The sequence below is a fragment of the Furipterus horrens genome, unplaced genomic scaffold (genome assembly GCF_987537825.1).
Source record: "Furipterus horrens unplaced genomic scaffold, mFurHor1.1.pri manual_scaffold_2, whole genome shotgun sequence".
In the NCBI taxonomy this organism is placed as follows: Eukaryota; Metazoa; Chordata; class Mammalia; order Chiroptera; family Furipteridae; genus Furipterus; species Furipterus horrens.
In genome coordinates, this window is record NW_028327172.1 from 187,577,643 (window position 1) to 187,602,382 (window position 24,740).

The 24,740-nt window shown below is 37.2% G+C and overlaps 1 protein-coding gene across 1 annotated transcript in view; it reads left to right on the top strand.

Annotated features, from left to right (window-relative positions):
- The window catches only part of FRYL (FRY like transcription coactivator), a 169,617-nt gene that overhangs the window by 119,685 nt on the left and 25,192 nt on the right, over positions 1 to 24,740 (top strand). Inside the window, exons 40-52 of the mRNA XM_090266905.1 lie at positions 1,825 to 2,029; positions 3,209 to 3,330; positions 4,145 to 4,335; positions 5,607 to 5,701; positions 6,699 to 7,306; positions 7,591 to 7,688; positions 11,130 to 11,300; positions 13,011 to 13,151; positions 15,357 to 15,554; positions 18,231 to 18,392; positions 18,515 to 18,589; positions 18,906 to 19,082; positions 22,789 to 22,992. Of these exons, the coding sequence (XP_090123031.1) occupies positions 1,825 to 2,029; positions 3,209 to 3,330; positions 4,145 to 4,335; positions 5,607 to 5,701; positions 6,699 to 7,306; positions 7,591 to 7,688; positions 11,130 to 11,300; positions 13,011 to 13,151; positions 15,357 to 15,554; positions 18,231 to 18,392; positions 18,515 to 18,589; positions 18,906 to 19,082; positions 22,789 to 22,992 (2,447 nt within the window). The remainder of the gene's footprint in view (positions 1 to 1,824; positions 2,030 to 3,208; positions 3,331 to 4,144; positions 4,336 to 5,606; positions 5,702 to 6,698; positions 7,307 to 7,590; positions 7,689 to 11,129; positions 11,301 to 13,010; positions 13,152 to 15,356; positions 15,555 to 18,230; positions 18,393 to 18,514; positions 18,590 to 18,905; positions 19,083 to 22,788; positions 22,993 to 24,740) is intronic.

The following is a 24,740-nucleotide window of genomic DNA, read 5'->3' on the forward strand; positions in this document are numbered from 1 at the left end:
ATAAAGCTGAAATACTGGAACATATTTTTTTAAATGTAGTTTTATTATTTTAAGTACCATTGACATTGTCTATTGACCAGTAAAAGAAGAAATTAAGTTTGGAGTAATTGAGCCTGTATTGCCTTGGAGGATCTTTCTCATAGAAATTTTAAGTTCTGAACATGTAAGTTCAAGATACAATGAAAGAGTGCTCAATTAATTAAGCACTGGTTTATGAAAAAGATGTTGAACTTTTATTAGATCCCTCCTACTGTCAAGATCTGAAAAATTGACAAAGGAAGACATTAAAAACTTTTTATTCACTTGATTATATTTATTTCATTTAAAATGTTATACATTTTTATTGTACCACCTGCTCAGACATCTTCATTAAACTTTATATCCATAACTAAGAAAAATTTAATAAATAAAATTTTATATATTTTGAAGTATATTAAGTTTCAAATCACACATTTTGAAGTACTGAGGTCCAAATTAATGAAACTTTAATATAAAATTGATTGCACTGTTGATGTGAATTACTTTTTACTTTGAAAGTTAAATTTATTTCTTTCCTAATAGCCATAAGTTATTTATTCCATCCATCAGTATCCTTGGGTTAATAATAGATGATCTAGAAGATAATTGTTTTTAAAAGCTGAAATGAAACTACTTTTTAAGTTAAAATTATGTTATGTACCTAACATATACTTAGTAAAGCAACAATTATTAAGAAATTTATTCACCTTTATGACTAAAAAATGAATGGAATGAAGTTTACTGCCTTTTCATGTTAAAGTATCTTTTTCCAAAAGGGGTTTGTTTTTAAGGCTCCTTTTGCCATTTTATAAAGATGGGCATTAGTTCACTAATAACCTTTAAAATTATTTAATAATTGATATAACATAAATATTACAGATTTACTTTAAAATTGTCTTTCTTTAAAGAAAATGAATCAGAAGGTATAGACTCCTTTCCATAAGAAATTAAAAATCAGTTCACATCATAGAAATGTGACTGACTTAATAAACATTGAGGAAATATTGATATATGGAGATATTGGGAAAACTGCCACTTTCACTTTTCATCAGCAGGTGGCAGCAGAGAACTGCACAGTAAATCCAAATATTTGGCCAAAAAGTCTGTCTCGTTTTTTCCATAAAATAAAAGATATATTTTTCATTTTCACCAATAACTTTATTGATTTGGATATTTTGAGTGTGTCGACTATTACCTGTGTGGTTTAACATTGATTGTTCTCAATTAAAGTCTCGATTTGATCGCTATCAACTTCAACTGGTCTTCCCGACCGTGGAGCATTGTCCAGTGAGAAATCTCCAGCACAAAACTTTGCAAAACCGTTTTGACACATTCAGTCAAAGCGTCTTCTCCATACACTGCAGAAATCTTTTGCTTTTTTTACCTTTATTGAAATAATAATGTATAATATGCCAAAAATCTTGCATATTTTCTTCCATCTTCAATATTTAAATGACTACACAAAAATTCATCAACTTTGATAAGTGTTTTAAAAATGACGCTGATATGGCAGCTGTCACAGTACAATCTAACAAAATTGTTAGGAATGAAGTTAAAGACAACCAAGCGCTACTAGAGCCATCTTATGAAAAAAAAAAAAAAGAACTTTTTGGCCAACCCAATGGTTACATGAAATAATGTTTGCCCAAAAATTCACTTGGAGTAATTTGGTGCTTATGAGGCTCGAATAGGAGTGCTGAGTCCCTCCCATGTCCCATATAATCTGTAAGGAACAATAGTTCAAGTCAATAAATATTGTGTGAGATTCTCTTATGTGTGGTATTTACGACCATCTTTCTCTTTCAGCAGGTGTTAGCGATTTTATACCTGATTACCAGCCCTCCCCTATGACTGACTCAGGGCTTAGCTCAAGTTCTACCTCTTCTAGTATCAGTTTAGGAAACAACAGTGCGGCCATTTCCCATCTGCACACCACTATCCTCAACGAGGTCGACATCTCAGTAGAGCAGGATGGAAAAGTCAAAACCCTCATGGAATTCATCACCTCAAGGTGAAGTTGCACCTCTCGTCATCCTGGCAACATACATGTGTTAACCTGTTCTTTCCTTTGTCAGCTACAGGGAGCCCTATTCTTTTTTCTGCAGTGCCACTGATTGGAAATACACTGGTTTATACTGTGCAATAGCAGTAACATTATGTCACACCAAAAACTTTTTTTTGCGTTCACACTGTTGTACCAGAGAAGGGCCTTAATTGTGTCTGGACACCAAGTGCCCAAAGAAAACACTGTACTATCTAAATATATATCCCACTTTCATTAGCTACTTCACCAAAAAAGTCATCAAATATTTATTTGTGGTTTACTCTTTGCAAGGCCCTATAAGTAAAGAAGAAATGTAGATGGGGAGGAAGGGGCTGGTATTCCTCAGCAAGAGCAAAATCTCAGGGGCGTGAGCAAACAAACTGTATTTGGAAATGGTAAGTAATCCAGTCTGGTTGTAATGCTGAGGAAAGAGAGTTTCTAGGCAAGGAAGCTTGGTGGAATTCAAACGGGAGGGCCCTGAAGCCTGGGTCCTCCAGGTTATAGATCTTTCAGCTTTCAAGAGAGGAGTCATTGCTGAAAATCTTAGAGCTGAATGGGGAAGGTGGGAGACACACTTAAGGAAATACGTTGAGGAAATCAGCTTCTTGGCAGTGGACAGGATGGAAGGGACTGGAGGCAGTGTGACCACAGGAAAGGTTTTCCAGCACTCAGGGCTTAACTCTTACTAACCAAGGTTGTGGCTTTGAGAATGCCAGGACATTTTAAAGAATCGACAGGATATTATTCTGCCTACACTCTCCTTAGCAAATTATTTTCTTAGCATTAACAATCTAAATGCAGTCTAGCCTCTGCAAATATAAAGATTTGACCTGTAACACAGAAGCGGTAGCCAATACTCCTCTTGCTTGGTGAAATTTGTCATCTTTTCCTACTTACAGCCTGTGAGAGAATCTGACTATAATGATGGAAGACTGAAGTGGTGTGGACCCTGGGTCTTCCTGTATCTGCTACAGCTCATTGCTTATCCATATAATAGGACTAGTGGGCTGTGTGACCGTGACATGCTATTTGATGTATTCAAGTACTAGCCTTTCGGATTGCAAAGGTGTCTTTTAGGCCAGTACCAGTAAAACTTTTCATATACGTTAAAAATCAAGAGAATGACATCTGTTCTCTACTTTTCAGAAAAAGAGGGCCCCTTTGGAACCATGAGGATGTTTCTGCCAAGAATCCTAGCATAAAGAGTGCTGAGCAGTTAACTACATTCTTGAAACACGTGGTTACTGTTTTTAAGCAATCGAGCTCAGGTATCTTTCAGTGTTGGAGATAATATTTACTTGCCATGAGATATTTTAATGTGATGTCAAAACTTCTGATAATGTAACCAAAAGTTGACAATATGTCTAAAATAAAAGGTTTTAGACAGACTTTCTGTTTTAACTTATTACCAATAACATATTTGTTTTGTTTGAAGAAAAATTAAGTTACTACTCTAAATAAGAAAGCTACTTATGACATTCTGGGTGCTTAGTTTTGTGTATAATGACATCGTAAAGTTATACAATTGTGTAATATGAAAAAATTATGTTAAAGAATATATGTACAGTTGACAAACTTAAAAATGTTTTATACAGGTGCAGGTTTCTGTGATCTAAAAGTTAACACATCTGAAAATTATAGCAAAAGCATAGGTGTCTAAGGTAGTAGTTCTCAACTAGGGGCAGCATTGTCCCTCAGGACGTTTGGCAATGTCAAGAGACGTTTTTGTCACAATTGGAGGGCAGGGGCAAGTGGTTAGTACTGGTATGTAGTTGGGTAGAGGCCAGGGAAGCTGCTGAACATTGTATACTGCCCAGGACAGTCCTCACAACAGAGTCATCCAACTAAAACGTCAGTAGTGTCAGGTTGAGAAACCCTGTTTCCAAGGATTACTTCCCTTGGAAATTAGAGAAGTCATCCAAAATGCAAAAACGGTTCAATGAAAGAAGAACCACAGACTCATAAAGTGTGAGTGCCCCCAGGTACCGTGCTAGGCGCTGGGTCTGTAATGGTTGGCCTTGGATTATAACCCCTGCATTCCGAAAAACAAGAACCACCTACTTGCTTCCTTTTTTTTTCCAGAAGGAATTCATTTGGAACATCATCTTAGTGAAGTTGCTCTGCAAACAGCACTTTCTTGTTCTTCTCGACACTATGCTGGGAGATCCTTTCAGATTTTCAGGGCCCTAAAGCAGCCTCTTTCTGCAGCTACGCTTTCTGATGTTCTCTCCAGACTCGTAGAAACCGTAGGGGATCCAGGAGAAGATGCACAGGTATTTCATTAAATTCATTCAGCAGTTATTGACCATCTACTTGCAGTCAAGGACTTAGTGCCAAATATAGGTCACTGCAGGTGAGGCAAGTTCATGGTCATGTAGAATTATGTCAGATGTTAACAAAGTTTAGTGTTTAATATTTAATAACTTCAGTGCCTTTCAGAGAAAACGACCTTTATACCCATATACACACAGAGCCTTGGACATTAGAGATAAGAAGGCAAAAAGAGATCATAAGTTAAATTTAAATGTAAAGTAGAATATTAAATTTAATTTTTTAAGATAAATTAAGTGAAATATGGCAACAGAGAACCCATGTTTCTCTTGCACCATTCTGGACACTGGGGATACAGTAGTCAATAAGGCAAAGTTCCTGGCATTCTGGAGCTCACATTGTATTGGGGAAGTAAGCCTTCAGTCCCCCAATAATATACAACACAATTTTACTTAGTGATAAATGCTATGATAATAATAACAACATAGAGTAGTAGGTTAAAGAGTGATGGCAAAGAGGGAGTAATTTTATATGGGATCATCAGAGAAGGTGATTTTTGAAATCATACCTAAGAAATGATCCTGTGATAACCTGGGCAGGACATTGCTGGCAGAGAGAAATAGAACTAAGAAGTGAAAAGGCCACGAGGTGGAAGCAATAGGTGTTTTTTTAAAGACCTTCAAGCGAACTAGTGTCTCCAGGGTATATTGGATGGGGACATCCAGAGGCAGGAGATTGACAAGGTAGGCGGGCCTAGCTCCTGTGAGGCCAAGTTGATGCTGGTGAGAAGGTGGGGTATTACTTTGAATTGATGGGAAGCCACTCACAGGTTTTGAGAGGAGGGTGATGGATATGATTTGCTTCTCAGAAACTGACTCTGGGGACTATGTAGAGCTTTTGAGGGGCAAGAGTGAGAGCAAGGAGGGTGTCATAACAGCTGTTAAAGAGTCTAAGCGGAAGTGGTGGTAGCTTAGATTAAGGGAAGCTATGGACATAGAGAAAAGAGGGTCAGAGTTAAGATATATTTAAAGTGGTATTTTCAAGACTTGTTGATAGATTCAGTTTAGATGCAATTTTAGGTGACTTGTGGTGCTGTTATAATCAATTTATGCCGTTAATTTGATGAGTTTTCATCAACCAGCGAGATAATGTTGCTTAAGAGTTTAATCATTTTGTAATGTTAATGGGGAGTTTGTTCTATTTTAAAATCTCACCGGGAAGTCCTTTGCAGCTTCTTTTTTCCAGAGCATAATTAATTTGCCCTTTTTTCTAGGGATTTGTGATTGAGCTTCTTCTCACGTTGGAGTCTGCAATTGATACTTTGGCTGAAAGCATGAAGCATTATGATCTTCTTTCTGCCCTTTCTCAGTAAGAATTTAAACCAGGCAACCTGTAGATTTGTACATAGAACTTCAATGGCTTAATGTGTGTAACTGTGACACTGTATTATTCCAATACTGGTAGTGAGAATGATACCCAGGAGCTCAGATGGGTTACTGGTGGGAAAATGAGCCTCAGACAGTGAGGATGTGTGAGAGTTAGTAAGTGGCAATGCTGTGCCCCTTATGTCCTGGTCTGAGATGTGCTTCATTGACAGTCTCATTCGGGCCACACTCAGCATCCCACTGTCCCCCCAGCAGGACAGGCCCCCTGGGACTCACCTTCCACACACGTTTCTTCTCCCCGGGGCTGCCTCCCTCCCTCTTTCTCTTCCTTGCAAACCCTGAATTGACTGAATTGAAGTATCCTTCATGTCCCATCTCAAATATCCCCTCATGGCTAAGCTTTTCTAACTGTCCCGGGGAAGGGCTAATTATTCCATCCTTTGGCTTCTTACAATATTTTCTTTATATTTCAATAACAGCAGTTAACAGGCTATAAATGGATCCATTTATATATCACTCTCCCCCAGCAGATTTTATCAAGTATTCCTTACTGTCCACATCATACTGGCACACACATTGTAGAAAGCATTCTGCAGTTAGTTTTCAGTCAATGATAGTTGGATGTCAGGGACGAGAAATAAAAAACTAACTTTTGAGCTTGGTTCTTTTGGAAAGAGTGTACATTAGACATAATGTTTGCTAAATCCCAGAGCGGAGTTATCCATGATTACTACAGCAGACTTTTCACTTCATGTCATACCTTATCCAATGCAAAGGAAATAGTTGGTCACGGTAGAAAAGATGCTGTTGTACATTTTGGTTTAATATGGAGGGGAGGACTCAAATTTGATTGAGCAAAGTCAGATATACTTAAAAATGATTTCCCCTGTTAACAGTTAGCCATTTTTCCGTTTTCCAAGAGTAAAATTAATGTAGCAGAAGAAATAATTGTGCATGCATCCATCTTTTCTTTTTTAAAGAACCTCATATCATGATCCTATCATGGGAAACAAGTATGCAGCTAACAGGAAAAGCACTGGACAACTCAATCTAAGCACAAGTCCCATTAATAGTAGCAGTTATTTGGGATATAACAGTAATGCAAGAAGTAACTCTTTGAGGTTGAGTTTAATTGGTGACCGAAGAGGTGACCGGCGGCGGAGTAACACACTGGATATAACGGATGGACGGATAAACCACAGCAGCAGTTTGGCGAGGACTAGAAGCCTTTCCTCTCTAAGAGAGAAGGGATTGTATGATGTGCAGTCCACTACTGAGCCTGCCAGCCTGATGGCCACCATTTTTTGGATAGCAGCATCTTTATTAGAATCGGATTATGAATACGAGTACCTCCTGGCTCTCAGGCTTCTGAACAAATTGCTTATCCATTTGCCTTTGGATAAATCAGAGAGTCGAGAGAAGATTGAAAATGTCCAAAGCAAATTGAAATGGAATAATTTTCCAGGCCTTCAACAGCTCTTCCTTAAGGGTTTTACCTCAGTCTCCACACAAGAAATGACCGTGCACCTCCTCAGCAAACTCATCGCTGTGTCCAAGCACTCGCTCGTGGACCCTTCCCAGCTGTCAGGTAATGGGGGCGGAACTGCTCCTACTCTTTGCTTTTTAGTGGAGTGAAATGTAAACTGATCATTTGTTTGGAAATCTACTAATTTCTGCTTTTCTACAGTTTCAGTTTTTTTAAATATGTGAGAAAGCTTAAATTCTTTTGTAGAAGCAAAGAAATGAATTTAGAAGATCAAGTGTCCCAGGAAATAAAAAGGAATCGGTTTCTGTGAACCATTAAAAAATGCCTGTAACCCAAAATGATGTGCAATAAAATTGGTTATTGTTTGCTTTTTTTTTTTTTGATAGGCTTTCCTCTTAACATCCTTTGCTTATTGCCTCACTTAATTCAGCATTTTGACAGCCCAACTCAGTTTTGCAAAGAAACAGCTAGCCGAATAGCAAAGGTAAGCAATTGTTATGCTCAACGATAACACTAGAGGGAAATTTTGTCGAGTTTTATCTTCAGGGGGGCCCTCTTTACTGTCACTTTCTTTGTGAATTTTACATCTAAAGTTTTGTTCTTTTTGTGCATATAAAGAAGTTAAATTACAACCATTCGAAGGGCAGTGAATAAAATTATTTTGTTAGAATAACACTCCTCTGAGTCTTGAGTGTTTCTCTGCTCCATTTCCCTACTTTATGCTCTCTACCTCTCTGGCAGCTTCTAATTTATTCATTTATTCACTAGCGAATATTTACTGAGCACTGGGTTAGGTGCTGGAAATGCAGTGATAAAGTAGATGGAATACTGACCCTTGTGGGCCTTAGGGTGAGGATGAAATCAAGGAAGGAGACAGTCACCACAGTCTGCTGAGTACAGTGAGAGGGCAGAGTAACGGTAGGGGCACATAAGGCAGGAGTGTCCCTGGGGAAGTAGTATCTAAGCTGCCATTGAAGGCTGGATAGGAACAACCGAAGTAAGATCCCTGCCTAAGAAACAGCATGGTTGAGAGTAGAAGTTTTCTAAGTAGCAGAAATTGCACATGCAAAGGCCCTGAGGAAGAAGGAGACAGATTATATATTGGGGTTCTGAAAGCTCTCTTTTTATGTGTGCCTTTTTCCTTTTAGTACTCTCTTCATCTTTTCTCTCTGCTCCCTTTCTTTTCTTCCTTATTTGCTCCTCCCCTCCCTTTGGACCATTCTGAAATAGGAATGCAGCTGTTTTTAAATTACCTGTTAACATTTGTTTAAAAGTGTTATAGCTCTTAATTTTAAAAGAATATGATTGACGTTTTGTATTTTTAATAATTTCCTCTCAAGAAGAATAGAGAACGCCCAAATATATTTTCTTGCCTTCTGCTTACACTTAATCCTTAAGGGTTTTTTGTTTATTTGTTTTTGTTTTTGTCATATTTAGTCTTTGAAATAAAGCTTTTCGGACTAAAATGTAAACAGTTTTGAGAAGGACTTAGATAAATGTACAGGTTATACACACACAACAGGAAATTAGGTGAACCAGGGGTGGTGAGTAAAGAACAGTGTCAGTAGGATAACTATCTAGTCCTGGGAGAACAATCAGAGAAGTTGCAAACAGAAGGAAACAATCAAGTAAAGTTCTCTGGAAGAACTTTTTACATAAGCAATTAAAAAAATAAAAGCTGAGATTCAGATAACAAATAGCACAACAGAAAAAAGAAAAAGCAAGCATGCAGAAAACCAAATAAAACACCCACCCCTAAAAAATACCAATAAAATTATTTGCATTAATGAAATTTAAAATTGATATGAAATAATTTATTAAAATAATTTTAATTTTAATCTAATAACATGTTAGAAAAATGTAAAGTTTCTTTTATGAGGGATAAGAAAGAAAATATTAGGGGGGGAAAAGTATATTGGCAGACTTCGGGATTTCAAGAAATGAAAAGCATAAGTTCCAATAAGGGCAGTAGAAGCACTTGAGAATCCACTGAAATGTGGTGACCGACGCCCTGCGGAAGGCTGGGGTGAGCAAGGCGCACGCCCGGCCTGGCTTTGACTGACGGACGTGGAAGCTGCCTGAGTTTCAGGCCTCTTCTGTCACAATGAGGCAAAGAACAGGAAGTTCCAAATACCTTTTTGTTTTTAAGAAATGAAATATATGGCTTCCCAGGAGTCATAAATTACTTTCTAAGGCTGTTTTCTTCCTTTTGAGAACCACGCAGAGGTTCCATCTGTATGCTTTTAGCAACCTGCAGGATGTGAATTAAATTGATTTCTTAATTGTTCTCTTACTTAAACTGTTGAGAGTAATTTTCTGCCATTATGTGCTTCCTCATTATGCAAATATCTCTGGTTCTACTGTTTGTGCCTTTGGAGAGCATAGAGCTTCAAAATGAGGCAACACTTCAGACAAATATTGTCCTTTTTAGCTACTCATTCTGGCAGAAATAGTATGCTAAAAACATTTGTTAAAATACACTCTTTTTGGATCAGATTTTAATCTGTAATTTCAAAAATTCCAAAATAAATATAAGTCATTTGGTTTATTATAAAATTGCACAGCATATATTCCAAAGATCTTTTTTTCTTTTTTAAAAACAGATTTTTAAAAATCATTCTTTAGGGGAAAAAATACTCTTTAAAAATATAAGCATTTTATAGGAATGTCTTATACTTCAGGAAAGATTCTTTAAACTCTAAAATTTTTTCCTGAAGAATAACCAATTGTAAATTGTAAAATTATTTGATTTTTTAAATAGTATGATAAATTATTATATTCTGAAATGCAAATAAGACATAGCAACCAAATTTTTCTTTTTTGTTCCTGGTGTTTGTTTTATGGGTGAAAGACTTATGCATAAAATCAGCTGCTTTTAATGATTTTATAAAATAGTGTCTAAGGTACTGTGTGAGTTTCTGCGTAGTCTTGAATACCTTCATATCGTGGACCTATCCAGTGATAGCATCCACGTGATGAATCAAAATAAAAAGTCAAAGTTATCTGAAAGTTGAAATTACAGTATATATAGTTTAAAAGGCAATACCCTACCAGCTTTACTCAGCACTCTAGGCAGTTCGTGTAAATACAGAACGTCAATAAGATGGAAGAATAAGTGAGGAAAATGGAAAAAAGAAAACAAATTTCATTGAGGCTAGCCTTTTTACGATAGAGGTATAATACGAATGTTGTCCTTTTCTAGTTCTGCATTGTTCGGGTGTCCCCCGAGGAGGATAAAGAAACATCCTTACCTATAACTTAGGGTTCATTCAGTCAGTAAGGTCCCCAAACATTCAGGTTCTGCAGTACTGTACCATACAAACTCTCGTAAGTCAGTATATTTTGGGCCAAGGACCTTAAGAGCTTTAGGTGATTTCCTGAAGAGCAGCTTGAGGTCCACCCTGCACAGAGTCCAGTGAGTCCTTTGAATATGTCACACACGATGAGACTCTTGGCAACTAACTGCTCTATTGAGACCCCAGACGTCTGGCTTGAGACAAAAGCATTTCTTCTCTGGCATAGCAGCTCTGAACCTCCCAGAGAACTCCTAGTCTGAGCCTCTTTTGTATAGATTTTACAAAACAAAGCTTTTCATAAAACAGTTACTGAATGACACATGGGGTTTACAAAATCATGTATGGATTTTTACCAGAGGTTAACATAGCATTAGACTGATAAAATCCATACTATTTAACATCCACTGAAGTATTTGACATTTGAATCATCTTTCCATATTATCTATTGTTATCTCTTAACATCTTATGCTTTTTTTCTCTTCTATTTAACTTTTCTACTGTATTGAAATAAAATGCGTTGAAGCTTCAACATATACATTTAAATTATTTTATTAAATACATTTAGTATGAAATCAAATTTAAACTTAGATCTTTATTTTTGGTGAATGAAATTGTTTCTTTTTTTTTAGGTTTGTGCAGAAGAAAAATGCCCCACCCTTGTCAATCTGGCTCACATGATGAGCTTGTACAGCACACACACATATTCCAGAGACTGTTCTAACTGGATCAACGTAGTATGTAGATACCTGCATGATTCCTTCTCAGATACAACATTTAATCTTGTGACTTACCTTGCAGAGGTAAATTTATCAAAAAAGGCGGGCGGAGGGTTGCTTTTTTAACCGCTCTGTGATGAAACTTTGAAGTAGAGTTCTTTCTAAAAGCAGCACTGGTACTAATTTTTAAATTACCTTTGAGAGTGAATATAAATTGCATCTCTTTTTAAAGAAAAATATGTCATTCCTTTCAAGTATAAAGGAGGTTTTTACAAACTTTAAAAAAAATTTTTTAGTATTTATTTCTTTATTCACTGTTCTTAAGTGATATAAACTCAAGATAACGTAAACATCAACTTTATTTAAAATGGTAAATGGGATTTTAGAGATCTTGATCCTAGAGAATGGTTATATTTGTTTTTATAAAATTAGCTCTTTGCTGTAAAATCCCTTCTAGAGTAATGCAGTATGCAAAGGCATATCTGCTGGGGAATTTTCTACTTCTGCTTCCCAGTCTAAAATATTATTTTGGTGGCTAAACACAGAATTATTGTTTCTTTTAAAACTAGCCCTGGAACAACATGAAAAGTTAGTATTTTTTCTTTAGGAAGTAATTTCTTGCCTACTAAAATATTGAATAGATAGCCACAAAGACAACCTCAAAAGGAAGAAATTCCTAGTCACTTAAAAAGTTTATCAGCTATAATAAACTAATGGACCTCTAGAAATTAAACTAAAATACTGTGTAAACTCAAACAAAAGACATTATTCATAACTCAAATACTGTAAATATTGCTCATAACCCTTTAACTTAGTTAGCTACATCACTGATGTTGACTATCATAAAATGCTTCAGGACTGGTGTGAATTTTTAAGTGTTGGTCTTGATAGGTTTGCTCCCATCAGCTTTATATCTAAGAGAGCTGACAGTGTGAGCCATCTGCCTGGGAGCTTCCTCACCTGAATGAATGCAGTGTTCTCAGTTTACCTTATACCTACACTTTTAGGACAAGAGCCAATATAAAAGCAGTCCGAACTGTCTTGACGGGCTTTGAATTTAAGTGTCTTAGACCGGGTCCACTTTGTGCCCCGATAAAGCTCACTACTAAAGTAGCGCCAGTTTTCCCTGGTGCTCCAATCATGGGATCTAAGGTCTTGACTTGGCACAATACGGCCTGTGGTACAGCACACAAGGGAGACATTTATCCACTCCAAAGAGAATGCTTTGCCTCAAATGTTGCTCTCTAGTGTATATTATCCTTACTGCATTGTTATTAATAATTATGCAAGTATTACTAACAACAGTACTAAAGCAAGTTAACGTGTATTTAAAACTCTTTATTTAATTGTCCTGCAAAGACTAGGAGGTAGGTAGTATCGCTATTTTATTTTAAAAAATCAAGAGGCACATAGAAGTTAAGAAATATGTCCAAGGTCACATAGCAATTAGTGGCTGGTGTGAATAGCTTGGGGAGTAGTTATTTTTGGTGGTGGTGGTGGTGGTATATAGTGATTTTTCTCTTTACCTAAAAATAAATGGTGTTCAATTAAATTAGTTAAGGAAGTAAAAGAAAACACTAAGGTGAAGGTGAAAAATATCTAATTCTCTTTTCTGAACCAAGGACAAATAACAATAATAGACATTACCTTTTACCTTTATTGGTCTCTGGATTTTTGATTATCTAATCATAAACTCATGACTTAAATCTATTATATTTATTTTTCAATATCATAAATATCAATATTGAATTTTTTTCCACTTGATTAAAGCAAGCATTTTAATATTACTTTTAGTTGTTAGAGAAAGGATTGTCCAGTATGCAGCAATCACTACTACAGATCATCTATAGTCTTTTGAGTCATATTGACCTCTCTGCTGCACCTGTCAAGCAGTTTAATCTGGAGATCATCAAGATTATTGGCAAATACGTACAGGTGAGTGACCACAAAACTTATGTATAGAACCATTCCACTCAAAATGATTTATAATCATAATAAAAAAAACAGAAGCACCTTAAATGTCCAAGAGTAAAGAAGTGGTAAGTCCATAAATCATGTTTTCAAGAACAACATGGAACAGTTTTCTCAATGTAAGGGACAAAAAGCAGAATCTGAATGGTATCTGATTTTTTTTTAAAGCAGCAGATATTTAGAAAGTTAAAAAAAAATCAGACTTGGTTTGATGTAAATGATGACAAGTCAACCTGGTCTGTACTGAATTATCTTTAAGAAAGGCCTTGCTGGGCCGATCAGTAGTATGGGTACAACTTATTAGAGAGAGAACTGTTTAAGGACCTTAACAGATTAATATTTTGTGTTTCCAGGCCAGCAATATTTGCATTCTCTAAAGCAAAATGGACAAATGGAAGTACTTGGCTAGCAATGAGTTTGTGTCCTAGTCCATATCTGAGAGCAATAAAACTATATTAAAATGTTCTCCATTCCATTAGGTAATCTGGGTTATTTTTTAGATTCCCTTGAAAATAACTGATTGCAAATAGGCCAAAAACCTGAGTCTTTGGTGACCCTCTCTTCTCTATCTTACAGCTCAACAAGTAAAGCTTCACCAAGTAATAATTCTGTTTTTTTTTTCTAAAGTACATTTTTCTTCTTAAAGCATTAAGACATTTACTGATCAAACATTTACTGGATCTCCCATAGAAACACATACCACATTGAATTACAAATTTAAGAAACCGATGTATTTCTTTTGTTCAGAACCACAAGCTCATATGCCCCCAAGGCCAGTAAGTAACCCTAAGAGGGCACAGACTTGCGTCTCAGTGCGCTGCCTGCACATTGCCCATCTAAAAGGAACAGCACAGCACAGCTGCTCTTAAATCTCCTAACTTTAAAGTGTTGCTCAATTTTTTTTTAATGTATTTCTAAGTGTTTTGTGAACCAAGGTCATATGTAGCTGATGAGTCATTACAGTTAGTGATTTCTGCTTTATTCAAACATTAAATATTTCACAGAATTGAACTCCTGGCCTCTTTTACATTTAGAACACAGTGGCCCATATAATTCATGGAAATTCCTGAAGAAGTTTTCATATTTTATAATGCCTAGAGCCTCTAATTATTTTTGTCAGAAAAAAAAAATAAAACAATTTCTACTTAAATAAATGTAAACTGTTTTTTACAATGATAAGCTTAAAATGTCACAGTATTATGTGGATATTTTTATTATAAAATATTTTGTGCTTTAAGTGTCTTTATAACAAGATGTCATTAACTAAATTGGATAACTCAGTTCTGCGAAAGATTTTTCATTTCTTTTTCTTGTTTTAATGGCGTCCCACCCCAGAATTATCAACCGTGAAATAATATGTATAATACAAGGTTGAGATATGATATTGTATGCTGTGTAAAACAGTATATGTAATACAGGGATGAAATGTGATACTGGTGTCATAAATAAGAAAAAAGTAGTTTTCATGTGTATTTTTTTCCAGTAGATAGTATATGAAAAATATTATATTCTTCATTTGACATTGATTCTTCTACATATATAAATTTATAATGTAAATTATTCTGCAGTTACTTCAGTAGAAACATAGAAAACTAAGGAAAGCAGAAAAGCTACCCAAAAAACACAGCTACCATTTAGGCAGGGGAAAAGTACCCCACACAACTCCGTGATCTCTGAAAGCGTCATTCTAGCACAGTGGTTACACTTACTGGTTGGGGCTTGGGTCATCGACAAAAGTCTGATTTTTTTAGTATTGTAGTATTTTTATGTCTTAAAAAATATGTATTAAAAATGTTTAATTTGCGACACTTAAAATATTTACAGCCATAAAATGATCAACTTTATTCGTCTAGAACATTCACATATATACAACTTCTTTGATTATCTTTACTAATATTTATAAAGCACTTATTGGGAGAAATGAAAGATATCCTGATTTGGAAGCATTATTAAGTATATGGTGTCTCACAAAACTTAACAGTACAAATAATAACTTGTTTTCTTTTCTTTTGTAACTCAGGTCCTATGTTAAGGACTTCAAAGTAAAAATGAATAATTTACAAGAGTTTCTGTAGAAACTTTTTTTATTGTTTACAGTATAACTAAATTTTTGTTCTTAGTTAAATATGTATTTGTAACCCTTATATGTCTATTGTATTTTTAAATCAGAGTCCTTATTGGAAGGAAGCCCTTAACATACTAAAACTGGTGGTGTCTCGCTCTGCAAGTCTTGTTGTGCCCAACGATAGCCCCAGGGCCTACGGGGGAGATGCAGGGTCTCCTGAAATATCCTTCACTAAGATTTTTAATAATGTCTCTAAGGAGTTGCCTGGGAAGACCTTAGATTTTCATTTTGATATATCTGAGGTAAGATGCTCAGGAATTGATAGAGATGCTCTTGTAGAAATATTCATTTGTTCATTCAGCGTGCAGCGTGCAGTGACCGGGCTCACGCTCAGTAGGGGATGCGGTGGTGGGGGCTGTGGAAAGGGGGAGGGAACGGGGAGGGGGCCTCTCCGGAAGACCACGCTCTCCTGGGGAAATAGACAAATAAAAATTGTGATCAGTGTTTGTCCAGAAGTAAAAGCACTCTAGGAATACATGTACATCTAACCTGATCTGAGCTGAGTGTGGGAGGGTAAGGAACGCTGGACAGGCATGTGTATGTGGAAGCTTGGGATGGGGAGATTAAGTGTGAATGGAGGCTTGTAATTGTGAGAAAGCATGGTGCTCTGGAAACTTCCAGTGCGGCATACCCTGAGCACAGAGGACAGAGAATGGAGGTAGAGTGTGATGAGATATGAAGCTGAAATCCTTGGGGTGGGGGGCAAAGCCACAGGGATTTGCCTGCCTTAGTAACAATACGGTTTTATCTTGAAGCAGTAGGAGCTCTTAAAGGGTTTCTAGCTAGAGTAGGAAATACTCGTATTAGGACCAGCATTCGAGGATGATCAATCTGGCAACAAGATGAAAAATAGACTGGGGAGAAGGGGAGGAACATCAGTAAGGAATCTGTTAGAATAAGTTGAGCAAAAGATTATGTTGGACTGTTTCTCCTGCAGAGGAGATGAAGAGGAAAAGGATGGTTTTCAAAAAGCCTGAGGAAGTAATTGACGGGATGTGAGGGGGAGAAGAAGAGGTGCTAAGTAAGGAAGAGACACTAAGGAAAGTTGCTTTGAAACCTGCATGAACGTTGGTACCATTCAAAGAGAATGGGAATTCGAGGAGAACAGATCTTAACAGGAAAGGAGGGTTGGGCGGTGATATCAGTCTTGACTCTATTGGCTCTGAAGTGGCTGAGAAACATACTAACAGAGGTGCTTAGTAGTCAGTCAGACTTGCAGGTCAAGTTTTAGAAGAAAACTTGGGTGGAAATTTTTTTTTTTTTAATTTGTTTAAGGGTTTTCAGTGATGTATAAGTAGAAATCTAAAATCATGGAAGATACAACAGGCTAAAATAAACTGAGAGCTGAGAAGCCTAATATTTTAGGGCAGCACATAGGCAGGGTCAGCCAGTCCAAAAGGAAACCTGGGCCCCGACTGCCGTGTATTAATACAAACCTCATGTAAAGATTTTTGACCCTTGCTGGCAACCTCAATTTTATTTTCTCCTGCACCTGAGCCCAGTCTTGGTGGCCTTGGTGCTACTGAAATGGTCTTTTACAAGCTGACGGAGGAATTTTTTAAGAAAGAAGTGATGGATCAAGTATTGCAGGAGAGTTGAGGAAGGTAAAAGTTAGAGATCTAAACATTTTAATTGATTAGGAATACATAGATATTTTTTTAAAGTATTTTAGGAGGTTTAGTTTTAATATTAGAATTTATCCAGGGCTTTTTTTTAGATAGTATGTTCATTGCTAATGTTTTAGTTAATATTCTCTGAGAATTTCTAACATAGAGCAAATAGCATGGGAATATGGTAGAGTAACTGGGCTTTCCTGTTCTTCCAGGTCAGAGATCGATGGTGTAACAGTTTGTTTGAAGCAGTGATACAAATTCTCAAAACATTTGCTATACTTAATTTCAATTTTTTTTCCTTCCAAAGTTCCTAAGTACCTGCAATGTGTAGGCACTGGAGCTATAGTAGAGGAACAGAGATGAATCCCATGTGGTCCAGAGGACTTTGCATAGTAAGGGAGATGGGCATATAAACAAACCACCACATGTGGCAGATTGTCCAAGAATAATTACCCAGAGGTGCTGGTACTGTCTGGAGTCACCCTTAAAAGATAAATAGGGATGTGCTTGGTGAATATTCCATGCAAAAGGGGCAACACATGCCAAAACATAGGTCCATAAAAGTATGGTGTGTTTGGGAAACAATAACAAGTTTGGTTTTGCTGCTGTGAAGTTCAAGGGGAAATGATAGAAGTTGAGGTTATAGAGGTGAGTGGGCACCAGAGCATAAAAAGGGACTTGTATAGCATGCAAATGACCTTGAATATCATTTTCAAATGCAAATTCAAGACAGGTCAGAAAGCCAAATACATATTAATGAGTTTTGACTCTTCATAGAATTTTTACTGAAATAAATTTTGGAAATATTATACATCAGATGTGTAGTAAGTTCCACAGATATCTGCCTCTTTGAAGTTGTTACTTATCTTGAATCTTTGCAAAAGCATGTTATTGAAGCGCACTGAACAATATGCATTGAAAAAACATCGAAATGTTAATAGACATTAAATCTGAATGGTGAGATTTCTTAAAATCATTTTTACATTTTCTGAGGTTTCAAAGAAGATATATTTTATAATCGTGGGAAAAGGTTGGAGGTGGTTGTTATTAAAGAAAGCAGATGTATATTGAAAATAGGAATCAGCTCTGATAGTGTCAGAAACTCATTTTCAATAAAATGAAATCTCCTGATTAAAAAGAAGACATCTTACCTTTGAATTTTGTAACACCTACCACATGCTACGTAATTTTTCTCCTTATGCTCTTTTTTTTGGTTGGTTGTTTTTAAAAAATGTCATAGCTATATTGTCAACCCTTTTATGTTGAAATACTTGAGTCAAACACTGGCATTTTGTTTCTGTGTAGACACCAATTATTGGAAACAAATACGGTGATCAGCATGCTGCAGCTGGAAGAAATGGGAAACCAAAAGTTATTGCTGTTACTAGAAGTACCTCTTCTACTTCTTCTGGTTCTAATTCTAATGCCTTGGTCCCTGTTAGCTGGAAAAGGCCACAGTTATCACAGGTACATAAAAGAACATTAAAACTGAACATCCTTGGAATAGAAGAATCAACTTTATCATGTGTTTGAAAACTTGAGAAATTTTCTTAACAGTAATCCTAGCATTTGAATTTTTTTTTTCTTAGCGAAGAACAAGAGAAAAGTTAATGAATGTGCTTTCTCTCTGTGGTCCAGAGTCTGGCCTTCCGAAGAATCCATCAGTGAGTAATCATGAAAGCACATGTAAAGGTTTTAAATTTCATGTTATTACATGAAAAAAAGGGGAATTATTCTGTCTTCTTGCTTGACTTTTAACTTACCTGACTTATGGTATTGACCAAGCATGAAAAAAATATGACTTGTTTTGTGATACTCGTTAGCTATGCTGCTTACATAATCAACCAGGCAGGCGTTAACATGATGATCAAATTGACGCTCCAAATTCACTGACAATTGAGGATTGCTCTGAGGGCACTGATGCCCCATATGCAGAATGACAAAACTGACAGATGGCTTTTTTCTTTGTGGGGGTGTCAGGTGGTATTTTCTTCTAATGAAGATTTGGAAGTTGGCGACCAACAGACTAGCCTTATTTCTGCAACAGAAGACGTAATTCAAGAGGAGGAAGCAGCTGTGGAAGATAACAGCAGTGAACAGCAGTTTGGAGTGTTCAAGGATTTTGACTTTTTAGATGTTGAATTGGAAGATGCAGAGGTAAGGAGGCAGGCTTTCTATGTGATGTTTATAGAATAGTTGTAACTATAAAAATTGAAGATTTGAACAGAGACTCTTTCCTTATTAAGGTCAGTGTTAGATCAGAAAGATAAAAACCTGAATTGGGAAATAAGTGGGATTAATACATTTAGTCCTGTAGCAGAGTAGGTCTGAAATAAAAGAGGAACATACAGTTTTTTGTCTTTATCTTTAAAAATAGAAAGTAAAAAGTGGATTTCATCAAAAGTTTTTTTCTTAATTTTTTTTCAATTACAATTGACATTTAATATTGTATTAGTTTCAGCTGTACAACATAGTGGTTAGACATTTATATAACTTACAAAGTCATTCCCACCATTAAGTCTAGTACCCACCTGGTACCATATGTAGTTGTTACAATATTATTGACTATATTTCCTATGCTGTATCAAAAGCAATTTTTAAATTTAGGGTGAGCTTAGACTTAAGTGTTTGGCATATGCTACACAAATTAATGTGCAGCAAAATAATAACAAAATTAAATTTATCAAACAATTTTAAAGAACGTGGTGCTTACACTAAATTGGCAATTTAAAAGGCTTTTGCTCTCTAGAACTTGTTTTTATGGCAAATGACAGTGCCTAGTCAGTGACATTCCTCACCACTTTCTTCTTTAGGATGTAGCCAATGTTCTGAAATGCCTCCTTTCATTCAATATCCAGAGGGCTTTCTCCTTTAGATTGATTCAGTTTAGGTCAAATTGATGCTTGTGTTTACATGCTTTCAAAATGGAAAATCCAGCTCAAACAGTGTATTTATTTAGCTCACAAAACTGAGATAGTCCAGAGTCATGGCTTCTTTAGACACGGCTCAATGTGGTCTCTGACCCTTTCTCTGCAGTTCTCTCTGCCCTGCCTTTCTCTTGAAGTCATCTTGACCTCAGGCAGCAGAAAGATGGTTGTCACTACTGTGTGTGGCCTTACATTCGCAGCAGCAGTGTTCGGAAGAAGTGAGGGTCACTTCCAGAAATGCTCTCATGAAAGTAAAGAAGTTGCTCTTCTAAACCCTCTAGCAAAATTCTTGTCATATCGCATTGGCCCACGTTGAGACATTTGCCAGTTTCTGAAACAATCACTCAGGCAAAGCAAATAGGATTGCCCTGCTTGTCTTAGGAACCTACCCCTGTAACTAAGGTCAGTACTCTAAACCACAATCACCTAAACGTGAGAAGTTTATGTCAAATGGGTCTAAAAAATGTTTGTTCTAAAACTGTTACAAATTTCTGTATTTGAGAATCCCAAATGCCTTATTAAGCATCCATACCACATCGCTGGTACATCTTTCAACAAACAATTTAAGTCACTCATATAACATATGCATTCATCAACTCTCTTGAAGGGACATTTCCTTTGCTCTGATAGGTGAGGTAGAGGAATGAAATGTAATGGTTGTGCCATGTCCCACTGTTAGTTGTTAATAAGAAACCACATTAGGGAGGTCCCCTTATGTGTTCAGCCTCCCCTGCAGATACGAGGCTGTGACTATGGCACCTCAGTCCAACACATGGCCTTTACAGTAGCCTAGGAGCCATACAGGCATCCATAGAATAGTTCACCATTTTACCTTTTCCCAAAGACACAATTGCACAGGTTCATTAGTAATATTTAGCAACTTGTAGGACAGCAGCTTTTAAACTTTGTTTTTGTGCTATGATCCATAGTTAATACATTTTATATCATATCCAAGTAAATATATACACACACCTTTAAAATAAGTTTTAAGAGTATGTGTCCTCACTTCAATGCATTATGCACACTGATATTTTCTATTCTTTTCCTTTCATTTTATATGTTTTCAAAAAGGGCAGGTCACCACCCTGTAAAATAGATCTTACATGCCCAACTTGAAAAACTTGTTGGAGGAAATAGGACAGACTTGAATGAACAATTAGGCGAGAGCTGGGATGGGTTGAAGAGACCTGCTGCTCAACCTCAAGGGCATGTGAAGTTTCTAAATTCTTTTGTAGTTAGTTATTTACTTTTTAGAGTTCAAAATTTTAAATTGTTAAAAGTAGGCCCTTGACATTTTTGTAATGATAAGATTATTTTTTGTTTGCTTTCTTCTTTGAGAACATTATAAATGCTTCCAAGTTCATCCAGTACCCTAAAATGTCAGCAGTAATGAAAATGGCTTTTGAATACAACTTTTAGTTGGATTAAATTAAAGATGCTTATTGTAAGTCTGTCTTTAACCCAAGTGACAGCATTTGGGGGAGAGTGGTGCTAAATCTGCCTCATAATTATGCCAAATCAAGTGACAGAGATTTTCTAAAATCTAAGTATAGTCTTGCTTAAAATATGGTAACAGGAAAGACTTTGCTACAAAACAAACTTAATTGCTAATGAAATCTCGAAAGCCCACAGTGTGTATTTATTCATTCACCCATGTGTGTTGAGGGCTGTTGCCATTATCATGTGTTATGCTACATAATAGTATTTGAAATATGTTCTAGGAAGGTGGCTTTTTAAACTCTGACCTGCAGAGCTCTAGGGCTTCTAGGATATACCCTGAGAAACAGATCCAAGACCCAAATGGCTGGAACTCATGGTTCAACCTGAGCAGCTCTGATTTTGTTCATCAGTTTTATAAGTTGACTTTCATTTGAAATAAGTATTCTGCTTTATATTTTTAAAAAAGGATTTGAAAACCTCTATTCTGGACAGTCCCACAAATTATATTTTGCTAGTCGACACTGTAATTGGTCATATCACGGCTTACGAAAGAGTTGTAAGAAGTATATCTTTACAAAAGGAGGATCAGTTTAGAATAACGGAAACTTATATGAATCTGGGTGAAACAGAATTTGTCATATTTCCTCTTGACCTTTCGAAGCTGGCAAAAGTTACATTTTGATAGCTATAATAGCTTCAACTATTTTATAATAAGAAATGACCATTTGGTTTTGTCAGAACCATCCTATAGCCTAAAATAATTATGACCTTGTTATGTTGTCAACTGAATGTCAGTATTTTATTGTAAGTTGAATTTGCATTGTATCAAGTATTACATCTATGTAAATTTTGAAGGTTTTCTTAAAGTTTGTGTTGCTGAAGTGTATCAAAGAAACGTTGTTTTAAATGTTTGTCTGACTTTTTCACGTAGTTTACTTTAAAAATAATTTAAATCACACGTTGGCTTCCTGCACAAAGCTTAATCCAGAGCTTGAATCAGTCTTTAAGTTAGAGAAATCACGCAGTTTTCCCCAAAAGTGTAGTGTATATTTAAATGTTTGTCTTCGTTTTTTCTAATTCTGTGTGTTTTCCTTTTTGCTAACCAGGAGCTGCAGGTAAGTTGTAGCCTGGTGTTGTGGATTGTTTATTTCTTATTGTCTGTGATGTGTGTGTTTTCTGTGTGATCTCATTTGTGTTTGTGTATTAGACTAGAAATGGCCTAGATAGTAGATGTAGTTGGTCCCCAGTAATACAATATAGAAGGTTAAGAAAATTATTTGTTAAAACAGATTATCGACCAAATATTTTGATCTCCTGAAGTATAAATATTTAATGATGTTTTGAAAGTTTCGAGAAATTGAATGGCTGATTGAAACTCTGCTTATGACAATGCATTAAGTATTTTTCATCTTGGTATATGTTTTCCTGGTATATTATACTTCCTGTAGTTATAAGCATGTATTTGAGGTCTTAAAAACCACGTCTTGCTTTTCCAGGGTGAAAGTATGGACAATTTCAACTGGGGAGTCCGCAGGCGCTCACTGGACAGTATGGACAAAGGGGACACGCCCTCCCTCCAGGAGTACCAGTGCTCCAGCAGCACCCCGAGCCTGAACCTGACAAACCAGGAGGACACAGACGAGTCCTCGGAGGAGGAGGCAGCCCTCACAGCAAGCCAGATCCTCTCACGCTCGCAGATGGTACACAGCTCCCTCCTCACACATTGACAGCTGCCCTCCTTGTTCTCTTCACTTCTAGCCTAGTCATTACTGCTTCTCGGCAGTCTGTTTTTCACTGCAGTGTGGGTAAAATGCACATGCTGAGATGAAAGTACAGCATCGCGGCAGTGAGGGAGTATTCCGTTACCCACGGCGGACTACACGTGGGAGTTGGTCCCGCACACACATTAGCTACAGCGTATCTCACCCTGCGTCTCTCCTGGTGGCGGCGAGTCGTGCTGGGCACTTGTGGAGGCCCTCCTCGTGAACGGGGCATGTTCTTAGGTTCAGTGTGAACAGCAACACTGCTTAATTCGCTGCCCGCTTTTCTTTCCCGGTTAGTGTGGAAAGATTGAGCACAACTTTGGTCTCTTTCACAATCAAGTCAGCTAGATGGAAGTTCTGACTTGTATCTCAAGGGCTGATGGCAGAGTTAAAGAATGAGTGAAAAATGAGAAGAAGGAGACTGTGGAGTAGTGTGTTTCTTTGGGAATGTGGGGGTAAGGGAGGTTAAAGGCTCAGGAGAGCCGGGGTGGAACTGGGACCCACCACGGCCCACGTGCTCGGACATCAGCAGCCAGGACAGGTGTAAGCCTGAGCTCCGCCGCTCCTCCACGAGGGCCTGTTTCACACTGGACTAGACCCTGCCTCTTTCCCTGGGGCCCATTTGCTCCACATGCAGTCTGCCGGGAAGGTGTTGGCAGTGCTGTTGAATGGCTTTAGACCAGGTGTAAAATTGTCAGTTGTGACTGGCTTCCTGTCACCTCATTTCAGCATCTCCTTGTCACCCCAGTTTGTCTCTCAGCTAACCCCCCATTTAAGTATTAGAAGGATAATAGTTACGATTTGCTGAGTCTTTAAGATGAACTGGTCTCTGTTCATGGTGTTTTACATGTATTAGTCACTGTAACTCCTGAGCCACCAGAGGTAAGTGTGGTTGTTGCAGTTCTGCAGAGTAAGTGACTTGTGCTGGGCCACACAGGTGGTAGGTGGCTGTGAACCAGGCAGTGTGCTTTAAGGTCCATGCCTCCCACGCTGCTCCTCCATGAGACTGTTTTCCTTTCAAGGAGTGGTTAAGTTACTCAGTGACTGAGTGAATGAGGTACAGGTCGTCCCTGGAGCGAGGCTGTGGGCTCAGAAGCTGGCATTGCCACCAACTGGCGGTGTGACTGTGGTCAAGATACATGACCGCCCCTTGGAAACAGGGCTCCTGATTGTGTCTGCCTCATATAATTCCACAAGGAGGGAAGCCACCTAGCCCATAGTAAGTGTGTAATAAATGTTACCTCTCACGAGAGCCTTGGGGCAGAATTGACTGTCTCCTTGTAAGGCCAACCCCAGTCATAGTGGTAGTGAGATAAAAAAGAACTTGAAGTTGCTTTCTCCTCATGGGAAAAAATTAGTTTTTGCCTTCACCTACTTTGAATCACAAACTTAATATTTCTTACGTTAAATATTGACCATGAAAAATGGACAACCCTGCTTAAAAGAGGAAAAAGTGTAATATTTTCTTTTATTCTAATGACTACTTTTCAAAGATTATAAACCAACTAATGATGGACTGTCATGACAACCACTTTATTGTCCTAAGTCTTTTTGTATTGCTGAGGTTTTGTGGTATTGATTTCTGCTTACGTACGGGGACAGCCAGTTCAGAATTAAAATTAACATGGCTTCCTGAGAAGCCACCGCGTGCCGTCCACCGAAGCCACAGGGAGGAGCCCCCGCTT